The sequence below is a fragment of the Vanessa cardui genome, chromosome 12 (assembly GCF_905220365.1).
Source record: "Vanessa cardui chromosome 12, ilVanCard2.1, whole genome shotgun sequence".
Taxonomy (NCBI): Eukaryota; Metazoa; Arthropoda; class Insecta; order Lepidoptera; family Nymphalidae; genus Vanessa; species Vanessa cardui.
Genome location: NC_061134.1, coordinates 5929898 through 5945318, shown reverse-complemented (window position 1 = coordinate 5945318; position 15421 = coordinate 5929898). Strand labels below are relative to the sequence as shown.

The window sequence follows — 15421 nt, the reverse complement described above, 5'->3', positions numbered from 1 at the left end:
ACTTTTTTTTCTGTCAAGTCCGAACTCAAATGAACCAAAACAAAAACACAGACTAATTATAACCATATGAATTTAAAAAAAAAGAGTAATACCAAAAAGCTAATCGTACTAACACGAATCATAGCCAAGACTAAAATTGTGTATTTATTTGGTCACATGTGACGCATGCAACCAATACAATGTTAGTCTTGGTTATGATTAATGATCCAAATTACTACAAAATATGATTAAGTCTTGATGTCCTTTAATTAAAAATATACTATAACTACTTTTGACTATTCTAAATAACTGAAGAAAAACAAATATTGTAGATTAGAAACATTTTTTATTACTAAATTTAATTTCACATTAACATCTTAAAGATAAATAAATACAGATTTATACATAATTTATAGATTTATAAAGATAATGATTTATGTATCTAAGAGTAGGAATTTTATTATTTTAGAATCAGTAAACATAAACAGAAGCTAAATCATCATAATCATATGTCCTCTTAAGGAATAAGTCAACTAATGATACACCTGTTATATTATGTAAGCCTGAAGATATAGGCATTGCAGTTAAATTTACAAAAGCTACATTTCCAGGCTCTAATGGGCCTAATTTCCTATTTGAAATACCACACCATAATAGACTCGAATCTTGAAGTGATCGTAGTTTGATAATTAAATCTAGGGTTCTATCGCTGGCATTAACTATCTTACATTTAAAGTTAAAGGGCTCATCAACTGGTATTTTACTTGGCAAATTTTCATATGTTACTCGGATATCTCCATAATCAGGAGTCATTCGTTGAAGTTGGCTTGTTTGCAATCTCCCCTTTTCACCTAAGTTAGATCTCCATACAATATCAAGTTTTCCAATATTCTTAGCTGCCGCAATTAATTTTATATCTTTTGTTATATTTTCTTTTGGAGTAAGGCAGTATAAATACTGACAGCTCTCTTGGGGCTGTAACAATGTGACATCTCCAAAAACTGACATACCATTATTATCCTCATTCAATGATTTAACTATAAACTGGTGAGAACTTTCCAATGACACTTGTTCAAGTATTATTGGGCCCGAGGTTATGTTTTGCACCTGTGCTTCAACAAATACGTCATCAGACTCAGCATTATAAAACTTAGTCTTAACATCCAAAGGCTTCATTACTTCGAACTTGAAAAACTTTCTGAATGAAGATAATGTATTGTAATTGGACATATAAGTGACTTCACATACTAAAATATGTGTACCCAAATCTTTAACTTCATGATGTATTACATCACTGAGAGTTTCATCAACATCTAACATAATGGGTGACTGATTTTGTTGTGTTGTTAATGGAATTCTTTGTGAACTTGTCTGCAGATCTGCCTTAATAGATACACTTTGAACTGGTTGACTTGTTTCATTATGAACACAAACATAACAAGAAAATGTCTCACCCAGGTAAATATTGCCAAAACTTTGTGGCAATAAAAGGAACTGTCCAGCAGTTAGAGTCTCCATCTGAACCACTGATGTGGCATCATCCTTTAAAAAGTTATTTAAAATGTTACCCGGTAAATCTTTGAAGTCACAAGTGACAATCTTTGGGCTTATCAAAGCTGGTTTAGTAAGCCGCATTACTTTCAATGCAACCAAGTGGTCAATTACTTCTTTCGTATCCATTTTTATATATGTTTTAATAGTAAATCTCAGAGGATTACAAGATCAAACAAATTTTACAAAAAAATTGCAAAAATCATGATTAGCTTTTATACAAAATAGTATTACCAAATTTTCTAATTTTCACAAAGACAAAACGACAACAGAAATATGTTTAAAGATTTTCATTACGTCAAATTATTTTGTCAATGTCAATATTATCGCACGTCAATAAATACTAACTTTTTAATTTTAACGGTCAAAGGTTTTCGCAATATCATCTCACTTTTAATATTCATTGTCAATTAGTACAATGTAATAACGTAAAAATGTAACTAACTGCTTTAACATCGTTCGTATAGTTTATTTATAAAGGTAGATCAATTTGACAATATCTCACTACTTATGACTTATCTTGCTTAAATATTGTACAAAAGTAAAACAGGAGTTTTAATATTTTAAATAATGATGTAATTAGATTATTATTGCTTAAGAATTTTTTTTAGTATTACGTAGAGTATAGCTAGTACAATACACTGTCGTGCTATGATAAAATGGTGAAATTACCGCTCTTTAAAATATTTTGTATTTTTTTTCTTTAAATGAATAAAAATACTAATTATGTAATTTTTACATTAAAAGTTTAAAATGTAGTATGTTAAGCCCTAAAATGAATTCATGGTAAATATAAAGAGCAAAAACAGATAATTTCTAAAACTAAGTGATTTTGAAACAATATTATTTTATAGTAATTTATAATCTTTGTGCTCATTGTTATTGCACTTAGCGCCCTCTATTGGATTAAAGATTTACTTCATATTTACTTTTCGTGTCTCTCCTACCTATATCTATTTTTGCAACAAAAATAAAGCAATTTAATAAGACTTTTTATTAAATAAATTAGCAATACATCATTTTAAACACATTATGTTTAGTCAAGCCTATAAGTTGTATTTAAAGTATTTGTAAGTTTTTGTTTAGATTTAACATTGATAGTTCTTCATTGCTGTATGAAATAATCTGATGTGGCCCAATCATGTTAAGTTACAATAGTGCCTAGATTGTCCATTTACTGAATTTAATACCTAAGTTTTATTATGCAATTATTGTGATCGACGCTGTTTAACATGGCATATCAAACACTTTTACAAGAATATATGCTTGTGCCACCTGTAACAAGAGTTTACACTACTGCTTGTGTGATTACTACTTTGGCTGTGGTAAGTAAAAACGAAAACCTTTAGAATTATATAGTGAAGAAAAAAAGCGCCAACTTATTCTTATTTTTTTATTGCAGCAATTGGATCTTGTGTCACCATTCAACCTATATTTCAATCCAATAGTTATTCTGAAGAATTACCAATTATGGAGACTAATTACAACATTCCTATTCTTTGGGAACTTAGGATTCAACTTTTTTTTCAATATGATTTTTACATATAGATATTGTAGAATGTTAGAGGAGGGCTCATTCAGAGGAAGGACTGCTGATTTTGTTGTTATGTTTATTTTTGGTGGAGTTCTCATGATTGTATCCTTTTATCAATTAACATTTTTTATAGTAAGATTACATATGCAAACAGATATTTTTTTTTTCAGATAATAACAACATTGGTGATTTTTATACAGTAATGTGTCTGAATTTTTTAAAGCATTTACTTATCTTAATAAATAATTATAAATTAATTTACCTTAATGTGTTACAGTTATGTGCATTCTTTGTTAATTTATTATTTTTAGGACAAGCTTTTACTATCATGATTGTATACATATGGTCAAGACGTAATATATATGTAAGGATGAACTTTTTTGGGTTAATGAATTTTCAGGTAAAGTATTTTGTCTTATACAGTAATCCCACAAATATAATGGAAAAAAGCTTATACACAAACATAGAAATTGTGGGTTTTTCTTTCCAAAAATACATCAATAATTTGCATTAATACATATTTATTACAATTTTAATGTTTACTTGTAATTTCTTAATTTAATTGATGTCTAACTTTAATCACTAAATAATTATTTGCTTAATCTGCTTAATACTCACTGGGCCATCACTGCCTTCATTTGTTGCTGTGTACAATATGATTTAGACAATATTATTGCTGTTCTAATATATGCATAAATTCTTTTAAATTTTTAGGCACCATACTTGCCTTGGGTATTACTCGGTTTCTCGGTTTTATTAGGAAATGCAATATCTGTGGATTTGGTTGGAATGGCCATCGGTCACATATATTTCTTCATAGAAGATGTTCTTCCACGTCAAAGAGGCGGCCAAAAAATATTAATAACACCAATGTTTTTGTAAGTTTTATAAATTAATTGAATAAAATTTTTAAAATCTAAACATGTCAAATTGAACAGTGTCTACAACTATTTGTAGTCAGATATTAAATTAAAAAAAATTATCATTTTCAGAAAAAAGCTCTTTGATCCAGCTCCTGAAGAGGCAGATTATGTGACATTACCAGATTTTGCTAATGTTCGACCTGGAGGATTTAACTGGCAAAATGAGAACCGTGAAGTACCGGAAAATAATGAAGGAAATAGATAAAAATGTTCAAATTTTAAATAACTAATAAATTAATATATCAAGCCAAATATTTATTTTATGAATTTCTCTATTTTATGTACAATTTCAAAATATTAAATTGTATGTCTTCTACTTGACTCCTTTTTCATTTAGTTTATAAAGCACAAAACTATCCTATCAATTGTTCTTTGTAAATGCTTTATTATTATCAATAAGAGAGGGCAGGTTTTTGTGATTATATATTAAGAAAAATAAGTGTTTCATTTTTTGTTCAACATAAAGTATATAAATTTACAATTATTATGACATTGCAAAAAAAAATCTTATCACATTGATTTAAATTATATCTTTATTATTGAGTAAATTAAAAAGATAATAAACGATTTAAATTATTGAGAACAATGGTAACATATACAAAATAAGAAGGAGAAAGGATATCCAGGGTGTTTTGTAGAGGGTCCGACAAAACAAGTGGGCGTGTTTAAAGGCCCATTTTGAGAATACAAATTGGCCAAAAAAAGTCAAAACCTATGCATTTTTTTTTTTCAAGAATTATTTTGTTAATTTTTCGACTTTCGCCGAAATTTTATCTACTTGCCTCCATAACATTTTTAAAATCTGTTTTAGACTGGATATTTTTACGTTAACTTGGTCTCTGATACATTTTAGGCATCGAATTAGATAGAATCAGAGCTAACCAATTGATGTAGAGGTCATCAAGTAAAAAAATAAAATAAAAAATCACATCAAAGTTCAACTTTGACAATGATTTAAAAAAAAAGCGTAAGCAATTCTGGTGGTAAAATGCATTCAAAAACTTCTCTGTTTGTTACTTGTTATTGTAATCGACATACAAAAATGCTATGATACTTATCAACTTTGAGAGTTGAGAAAAAATAAGATTCACAGTAATAATCATAACAATAAAGAAACGTGTCGTTTACGTAGTAAAGGTCTACTACGACGACCAGGTATAAAACTATTGTTATTAGTTCTTCTTTCTCTGTCTATCTAAGAACCGAAGGGCGGCGTGTTAAGACTAAGCTACTGGTTATCTAAATAATAAAATGTGCAATAAAAGTGCATCACTGTTTGAGGAGTGTCCGATCAATCATGATTTTTATTTGCTTTCCGTTGTTTCGATTTTGTTTTTCTTTGATTTGTTGAGCAATGTATCAGAGTCCAAGTTAAAGTAAAAATATCTAGTCTAAAACAGATTTTAAAAAAGTTATGGAGGTAAGTAGGTAAAATTTTGTGAAATTGTGAAAATCGAAAAATTAACAAAAAAATTCTTGAAAAGAAAAGGAAAGGTTTTGACTTTTTTGGCCAATTTGTACTCTCAAAATGGGCCCCCAAATACGCCCACTTGATTTTTCGGACCCTCTACAAAACACCCTGTATACACTTAATTAAAAAATAAATACTTTTTAAAGGGTAATGGGATTCAAACAAAACATTTATTGAATTTAAATTTATTTGTAATTTTTCTACACACTTTCCTTTTAATAGCACGAAATTTAAATCAAATTTTCAGTATAACATATTATTTATAGTAGTAACATAGTAGTTTTCCATCATTCCTCATGACTCAATCAATTTAATGAAACACATTAGATTTATATTTGACTGTCATAGTTATAAAGCAAAATGCACCTTATGTAATATTGAACTTCACACTTATACATTTTTCAACAATGACCTTTTTGACCAAGTTTTGTTAGATTTCATTATTCCCAGAGGTTTTAATTATAGCGAATGACATGTTATTATATATCGTATAAATGTTTACCTTTCATGCCCATAAATACTAGCACTGCAAGATGTACAAGCCATTCATACCACCGTAAATATGTATAGTCATGTAATATAGATGTCTTAACCCTTATTCTTGTTGTACCTACTGGCTAACTCTCCCCTTCATAGGGAGAAAGCCAAACTAAATATTTGTGTGTTAATGGATATTATCAATCTGTCCTTTATATTTTGTAGCAGAATAGTTGTGTATTAGCTTTGTAATTGCAGTTGCATTTAGCAATAGCGTATCTGTGTAGTGCGTGCTAGTAATAGTTTGATATGAATACAAAAAGAAAAGACTGATATTTTGGTAGGTCTTATAAAATTCGGAATTCTGTGATAAAAACATAAACAGTTTAGATATGGCTAAAAAGTTTAATAAAATTCTTCCATAATTTATAAGAAATGGACATACGAATGACAATCATAAGTCTCAACCGCAGCATATTCAATTATTATTTAATTTAAAATATATACGAAAATCAAAACCGAGTGTAAAATGTGTCAAATTGTCAAATACACAAATGCTTACATTGAAAATGTATAAAAAAATATAAATAACACTACAAAGATCTGTTAGTTGCGTTGTAATAACTGCACTGAAGAATCTCAAATTGACATTTTAACAAATATAGCTAAATCAGTCTTCATTCAAACATCAAACACACATTTTATACAATAACAAAAAAAAAATCACAAAAAATATCGATGTCACTTTTTACATTATTTATTATATTTACTAAATTACATTATTTATAAACATTCCTCTGTACCTCAGGTTACATATTTGTTCATACTTGTCTCTAGTTGTATATGTCTATACAGAAATTACTAGAGGGTAGAGGTTCAAAACATTTTATAATTATGAAAAACCTCTCTTAAACAGCTTAGATACAACACAACCGAGGCATACTTTTAAATTTTTTTACCAGTGCACTTGATTCATACTCAAAATTTCCTCTGCATACTAAGTTTACAAGTTATATACACATCTGATTAACAAACTTTGCATTTATGCATACATTATAAAGCATTCGTCAAATATGCTGGTACCACCACATATTTTTTATCATGAATATTCTCATAAAACATTACAATACATACACAACTAACAACAAACTTGTAATGGAAATGAATAACATTAAAAAAACTCCGTTTCTGCACAGTAAAAATATCACTGAGTGACTAGTGCTCTAGGACTGTCTGTCAATGGTAAATTCATTTTGCATCAGATCTTACATACCTTTAAATTTAATATTTTTTTACAACGGAAAGTTATGACAACATTGTTATTAACTATAATAGAAACCAATATTTGTAATTTTTGGTGTCGTTGTTTAAACTAATGTTGAAAATTATTTTGAACTAAATCTGTTTATCAAATAATCTAATAAATCACATAGTGACATCTTCATAGTGCTACGATAGCCAGTAGCACCGTTATGTCATCGGGCTTTCCACCTGCAAAGATAATGTTAAAATTAGATTGTGTAATTAATAGCTCATTTACATCTTGTAGAAATAATGAATATGAGACAACTTCACATACATTACTCTGATCCCAATGTAAGTAGCTAAAGCACTTGTGTTATGGAAGATCAGAAGTAAAGACGGTACCACAAACACCCAGACGCAAGATAACATAGAAAACTAATGATAATCTATATCGAACCCGGGACCTCGGAGTGGCGTACCCTTGAAAACCGGTGAACACACCACTCGACCACGGAGGTCGTCAATAATAATATATAGCATGGTCATTGAAGCCCTTTTATAATTATCATCGTCGACCGGTGCCTGCCTTCGCTGCGGTCTTTGCTGCACAGTCGCAACTCGAGAACCTTTCGGCCCCAGTGGACATCGACCGATGTGGCCGCCTACTACTCCAACTTTAATTGAGCAACATTTCGAGCTATGTTTGAATACGCATTCGCATATACCTACTGATATAATGGGTTATATATTGGGTGGGTGGTTATACCCGGTCTACTACGGTCTTTGGTCAACTAAAAAAAAGTAAACATGTTGTAAACACGGCTTAGCAGTTTGATGGGCCTATAAATCTTCAAACCAGTTTTATCACACTTTCTGCATAAAAGCACCATCATACTTCTATACCATGTCAATGACGTTTGACCTTTGTGTAAGACGGAATTAAATTACTCCTGAGACCTAAGGATCGGTGTGCTACATGGATACAGAAGCTCAGGCGTTACTCTATCATCACCAGGTGCTGTATTGTTTAAGAGTAGTTCGACCATTTTAATCCCGTACTTGATGTCCGGGTCTTCAGTAATATCAATGTCTCTCCATCTTGATTTTTGACTGAAACATTCTCTATTTGTACAAAACAGGTTCTATTGGGACTCTATGGCTGCTCAATCACACTTTTAAATTGAAACTTATCAGAGATTTTGAGTGTAGTCCTCAATAACCCTTTCAGCATTATTCAGAGATGTCATAATCATTTTGCATTTTTGCTTTATAAGACTCAGGGTAAAGACAGACTTCCACCAACCTGTCATTCTATGCATCCACCCACCCCTACTTTGATGTTAAGAACTTAGCTGGGTTTGAAGTTCAAGCTGAAAGGGCTTAGGTTTATGGACGCGGTGCTGTTCGAAGCGCATACTTTAGCAGTCGGGACTTCTGGCATTTGACATGACATGAACTTAAGTGAGCATCTTACCAGTCTGTAATCACTCTCAGTATTGCCCGCAAGTACATTATAGACGTCAATGAATATTTGCCTTTACAAAGACAAGACGAATTCTTTCCAAATTATATTTTACGGTCAAGACTCGTAAAGAGTCTTTCTTCGTGAAGTCGAAACCTCCAACGCATTATGTTGTATGACAAAATTTGTGATTTTTCAGAAAAATATTTTATTTTTAACAAAAATTATCAATAAATATTTTTATTATTAAAAACATTATTAACACTTATACAATTAGATTTATAGTTCTGGGTAAAGTAGAACTGTACCCAATGAGAGTGAGATTATTACATTTTCTTTTATGTTCAGCTCACGTAAATACTTTATGGGAAAATAATTACTCAACAAGGGCAGTCTTAGTGGATCATGCGCTAACTTTTACTAATCAAGATAAATTAAAAAAAAAAAGATCGTTTTGCAAGAGGCATACGTGCCATGAATATCGATAGTCACCTATAGCATCGATGCCATTCTGTCGCGCGCTCTTCGCGAAGGGCGACATGTAGCAGCCGTCGAAGGAGAGGTTGCGCGCCATCCACGCGATGGAGTTGGCGACGGCCTGCAGGCGCTGCGCGTCGCCCTCCAGCGCCTGCGCGCGCCGCATCTCCGCAACCAGCACCGGCTCGGGCACGTTGTCGAACACGCCGTCCGTCGCCACGAGGATCACGTCGCCGCATTCGACCTTGAACTCCGCCGTTTCCGCCGATTCTGGCCTGTAACACGTAACAAGTACATTTTTTTTATGGTATAGGTTGGCGGGCGAGCATATGGGCCACCTGATGGTAAGTGGTCACCATCACCCATAGACAATGACGCTGTGAGAAATATTAACTATTCCTTACATCGTCACTGCGCCACTAACCTTGGGAACTAAGATGTTATGTCCCTTGTACCTGTAGTTACACTGGCTCACTCACCCTTCAAACCGGAACACAACAATACTGACTACTGTTATTTGGCGGTAGAATAACTGATGAGTGGGTGGTACCTACCCAGACGGGCTCGCACAAAGCCCTTCCACCAAGTGAATTCATAAACATGAATTACGTGCTCGTATATGTAATATTACGGTTTCACTTGGCTCTTTTATATCGTCATTTATTGGTTGAGTTAAAACTATAATACATATATATATAAGATGCGATTTGAGTGAAAATTTTATTTATCGAATAAACTAAATAACTTGGCAGTTTATTATATATCAAATTACAAATTGTTACTATTAAATATTTTTCTAGAGCAGGTCGTAAAGCATCCTTTCAAAGTAGGTATGATGTGAGTCCAAAAGGTAAGAAACGTATTTGCGACTATTATTCCTCTTAATATTTTTACATGTCACACTTATAAAAATACTTTACGATAAGCCTCTTCGATTGTGATAACATTAAATCTTTAAACACTAAAAAGTTTTTTATGTGACTGATTTTTATTAGTTTCTTTGTAAACACTTTTGTACTTACATTGTCAATTTTTAAAAACATAATCTCTTAGCAAAATTAAAACTTTTATCTTATTGAATATGAATATTATGTTACAAAGTTATTAAATAATTATGCTTATTAATCGTAAGTTTTGATTTTCTCTTCATTATCCATGTAGTTTCAATTTAACACTAATAACAAGATATATTTATTTTAGAAAAAATCGATTCGTGTCATAATTACAAGTTGTGGAAACTATAAAAATACATATCAATAGTATTTTATTACATTTCTTTATAATCTAATGTAGAGTAGACTTTCTCTTGAATATAAAGCACGTAAATACTTAATGTCTTAAATAAATTATAGATAAGATAGTATTCATCCGCTGCTATCTGTGTGATACGAATAATTTCACCTTGCCCTGTATCCTATATGTTTTTGTTTTCGTGTTCTCATTTTGTAAAAAGCCAAATATAATTGGATTTTATTTGATATTTACGAACTAAAATAAATATAATAACATTTTACAAAATTAACGGATCACGTGAGTTTTGTTCGCTGGCTTATATCCAACGAACTAAAAATTCTAATATTAGTGCATGCAGAAATACAACAGCGCCGTTTGTGGAACGAGAGCACATGATCTCTTATGCTAAGAGTCAAAATACTGGATATACTGGCAGTCATAAGACTTGTAATATTGACGATAACAACCATTTGTCAAATAGCCGAGTCGAGAGAGACGACAGACTTACAATGTATCTCATGACGTAATCGTTTATGTTATGTTTATATGTGCATCTTTTTCAAGTCAAGAGTAGCTTATTTTAAAAGTATATAAATTTCCCATTGTTGGGATAAGGTTTTGGTTTACAGAAAAAAGGCTTGGAGCGTATTTAACCTGCTGCTTTTTTACAATATCTTTCGAAATAATTTATAGACACAAATTATGCACATGAAAGCTTAGTGGTGCTTGCCCGAATTTGTACTCGTTATCCTCGTTTAAGATTCACGAGTTTTAACCACTAAGTCATTTTGGCACATTTCAAAGTAATTTAGTGTTTTTTTTTAATTACCTTTGGTTTAAGTCGATACTATGCAAGAAGGCATTAACTAAATCCAATTATTTATTTTATCTAAAAAAATATACAATTAGCTTAAAATAATGAGTCAAGTTATTATTACCGAAATAAATTTAGTGGCGCCAGTGCGAATTACGGCAATGGCGAAGTAAAATGCTATTTCTGACTGCGATCTAAAAGTTACGCACTGGATAAATTACACAATGGCTTTATTGCAATTTTTGTTTCGTAAAAGAATACTTAGCAAACAATTTTGAAACGTTTGTATTTCGATTTAAAAGTTTGACATAACATTTGAATCTACATTAAACATTTCCATTTAAGAACATCATTAATTTTATCATCTGTTAGGTATTCCGGCTTCGCACGTGTAGAGTAAGGGCAGTATATCGTAATATTTGTGACTCTTTTGATTCATACGCCAGTAAAGTTCATAGTCGGTCTGATTTTTTACTGACGTCGTCATATTTTAGGTAATTTACAAAAATATATAAACGAATTACACATCAACAACCGTTTGATACATATCTGTATCATGAAATAATGTTATTCATATCATAAATATAAACTTATGGTGCTTTAAATGTCCATTTTAATAAATTAGATTATTTTTACAACCTAACAATAAAAAAAAACCATTTACTTGTCATATGTATAAAATCATAAGATATAGTTTTATCTTATTTTTTGTCATAAAAAAGTTAAAATAATTCATAACAATTTATCAATTAAATAAAAATCCTTATGATTACTCTCTGCAACCTTATCTATATTGAAGTAACCTTTTGCTATTAGAAGCACAGCATCTATGACTGATAAAATTGTTTTCAAACAAGTGCATAACAGATTACATATGCAAATATTATATATATTTATATTCAAATAGATATTCACTTTAAATATAGAACAAATTTATAAAGTAATTATTAATTTAACTGTGTATTTTATCATAAATTATGAGAATTAAAAATACTGCTTTAATTATTACTGACCCAAAAAAGTATAGTTCTGTATTTTAAACATGTATTTTTATCAATTATACAAGAATTTCCCATCATTCTTTAAATAAAGTTTCAGTAAGTATATAATATATTAAATAATACTTATTATGGACACCTTTATATATATTATTGTTTATTAATTGATAAAGTACAATGTTTAAAAAAAAGTATAGTTTTTAATTTAGGTATTGAAATCATTTTGAGTACTAATTATGGCACAAGCCATTAGCTTATTATATATTCAATACTATTTTTATAGAAATTCGTTAGTTTTTATATTACACAAAACAAATATATTTTCTGAATTGTTTGTAAACATATTATTTCACATTCAATAATAATATTTCTGACATGATATTTTTAATGGAGTAGGCTGTTATGAGGTTATTACTCCTTACTTTTCCTCGTGATAATAGTATATGAAATGTATTGCTTAGTCATTAAATCAATAAGTAAATCATGATTTAATATATCACCCAGCAAAACAAGTTTGAAATAAATGTCATTATAAAAAGTTACTAATAATTAGTTCACTTTTAAAATGTAAAGGTATAAAGACACAAGCAGCTATTGTGGATGTGAAAATCTTATCAAAATTAAAATAAAGTAAGTAGAATAAATACAAAAATTACTTTAACACTAATTATATAAAAAATATTAGCCATACCTATCACTGAGAACATTTCTATCATGTCCAGGGGGTGGTAGACTTAGTTGATATGGTGTGTTGAAGTAGTGCTGTTGTTCATGAGAGCGGTGCACAACACGGCCACCACGCACAACCATAAAACCACTGTCTCCAATATTTGCAGCCCGCATTATACTCTCACTGCGGTCTAGGATCATCACACAGGCTGTACTGCTACCTGTTATATTTAAAAAATGACTCTAGTAATACTAATACATCATTTCCCATTTCAACAATCAAAACAGCTTAAAGACATCAAGCATTGTTTAGTGATCAAAAACCTTTTAAGGTAAATTTATTATTGTTAAAAGTATTCAATGGATTAAAAATTCATTACCTAATATGGGTTTTTTATGTTCTAATAGTTCATAATAAGACTTGGCCAGCAGGTCTCCTGGCTCTGACATTTTAAAGTGGCCCATTCTGACCAGTCTCTCACATGTCCTCATAAGATATGATGAGAACTCTCCAGGATCAATTCCATATGCACGCCAGCCTCCCACTCCATCAGCAACACCTATTATGTAATAATATATAGGTGTACTATAAATCAAACTCAATCAAAATATTAAATAACAAATCAGCAAGATAATATCAGTTTTAAAATATATTTTTTTAATAAAAAGTCACATTTGTTTTTAAATTTATTAAACTGAAAGAATAGTTCTTTATATGAAAAAAACTGTATATAAGATAAATATTTTTGTAACAGTTAATGTTTTGCTTGCACCATCTTAATTAAAATAATAACATATTTGCAGTTAAATGTCAAGGAAAATTCTTTTTTCTGTCTAATTCATAATAATAATAACATTTTCCAGGACAAAAGTGATTTATACTTTCTTATTTGTTCATTTTCAGCATTTATTGCACATAGTTCACAAACAAAAGAGTAAATTCAGGTATGCAAAGGCCATAAAGTTATCTTTTAAATATGAAGATGCTTATAAAAACTTGAGCATTTCAAGAGAAACATGTTTAATTTAAATTTAAAATAATATATAAAATATTAAGGGTATAAATATATTATTCTAATAAGCATCCAACATTCAACAAGGTAAATGCTGAGGAATAAAGAAGGAATTCTAATAATAATCATTTTTAATATTATTACTATTTTTACAATCATTACTTGAAATTTACCAAAAGTGTGTAAATAAACTTAAATTTGGGCTAAAAAAAAAACATTTTGTAAGTATCATTAAAAATTATATTTTTGTATTTAAATTGAACCCTCTAAATTAATATCACATGTTGGTTTAAGAAGCCTTTATGTAGGATTTGTTTATTCATTATGAAATATAACTGAACTACTTACCAATGACATCTGCATTGTTGAAATTTGTGGAAAACCATGCGTCGTCTCCGAATTGACCCTTATGGGATCTTCCATTAGCTATGTCTTTTGGAAATCCACAAACTACGGATACTAAATACGGATGTTTCTTTTTAGAAACGTTTAATTCAGCAGCACTCGAGAAACTTGTGAGTCCATTTCTAATAGCACGTGATAGCACTCTGCCTGTCCAGTATACAGACTGCATCATTCATTAGTTGTTTTGTACTTTGAATCCAGGCTCCATTCACAAATACATAACCAATATCATTGAACCCATTTTGATAATAAGAAATATCACAATTAAATGAACACAATGCAGAAGCAAAACTGTTAACGATCTTATTATTTGAGCAGAGCAGACGTATAAAATTTAGGCAATTCAAAATTTAGACGTATTTTGATGAATCTTGTGACTCTCGACTGACTGCTGAAGAAACGAAAACGAATGATATCAAATCAACTAACCAAAGATATAATTATTATTCGCCACAGATTAATAATATGCTAAAGGTTCGTTTTTAATGCTGCTGCTCTATTTGCGTAATAATGTATAATAACGTGTCATAGTAGTAATATTACAAAGCAGATGTAACTGCCTTTTAAATACTTAATATTCTGAGGATATTGATAATTGTATTAATGTAAGTGATTATAGCCAAAGTCAATATAATGCTTATTTCGACGCATGGTAAAATTTTAGCTCCTCAAATTACGAATTATATATATTTGGAGAACTGCATTGGTTATAAATTAGAAGTCTACCTATAACTTGTAGCAAAGTAAAGCAACAATATTTATGTGATATTTATAGTCCAATCATATTAAGCCTGGTAATTGTACGAATCAATATTTTTATAAATGACAAAGGCTATAGTTGTGGTACTTTCTCCACCTCTTATTTTCAAGTATTTGGCGTGTGGCCAGTCTTTAAAGATGCCCCTAAAAAGTCTCTTTAAAAATTGATTCTTATCGATAGAATGGACATTAGGAAATATTTGACCATTTCCAAATTAAATAATTTGGGTTGTCTGGAAGAAATGGCTACTTAGCCATAAGACCGCCCGTTGTACTCTACAATATTATATATTATAATTGTAACATATTATAATGTGTAACATGTGGTGTACAATAAAGTATAAATTAATAAATAAATGTAACTTAAAGTACTTATGTCCGTTTTCGTATATATTGTTTTGGAGTTAAAGC

General features: G+C 30.2%; 3 protein-coding genes across 3 annotated transcripts; 1 reads left to right on the top strand and 2 right to left on the bottom strand.

Moving 5' to 3' along the window:
• Positions 1–368: 368 nt before the first annotated feature.
• LOC124534163 (trafficking protein particle complex subunit 13) lies at positions 369–1872 on the bottom strand. The gene has a single exon (XM_047109871.1). It carries the CDS (start codon positions 1657–1659, stop codon positions 451–453), a length of 1209 nt encoding a protein of 402 aa, XP_046965827.1. The 5' UTR covers positions 1660–1872; the 3' UTR covers positions 369–450.
• Positions 1873–2439: 567 nt separating this feature from the next.
• On the top strand, positions 2440–4303 carry LOC124534165 (derlin-2). The gene is made up of 5 exons (XM_047109873.1): positions 2440–2855; positions 2933–3166; positions 3342–3464; positions 3779–3942; positions 4057–4303. The coding sequence occupies exons 1-5, from the start codon at positions 2763–2765 to the stop codon at positions 4190–4192; spliced, it is 750 nt and encodes a 249-aa protein (XP_046965829.1). The 5' UTR covers positions 2440–2762; the 3' UTR covers positions 4193–4303.
• A 1585-nt stretch (positions 4304–5888) lies between these two features.
• Positions 5889–14680, bottom strand: LOC124534108 (protein phosphatase PTC7 homolog). The gene is made up of 5 exons (XM_047109790.1): positions 14195–14680; positions 13214–13393; positions 12856–13054; positions 9135–9394; positions 5889–7426 (listed from the first exon to the last, which is right to left on the bottom strand). The coding sequence occupies exons 1-5, from the start codon at positions 14421–14423 to the stop codon at positions 7377–7379; spliced, it is 918 nt and encodes a 305-aa protein (XP_046965746.1). The 5' UTR covers positions 14424–14680; the 3' UTR covers positions 5889–7376.
• Between the last annotated feature and the right edge of the window lie 741 nt (positions 14681–15421).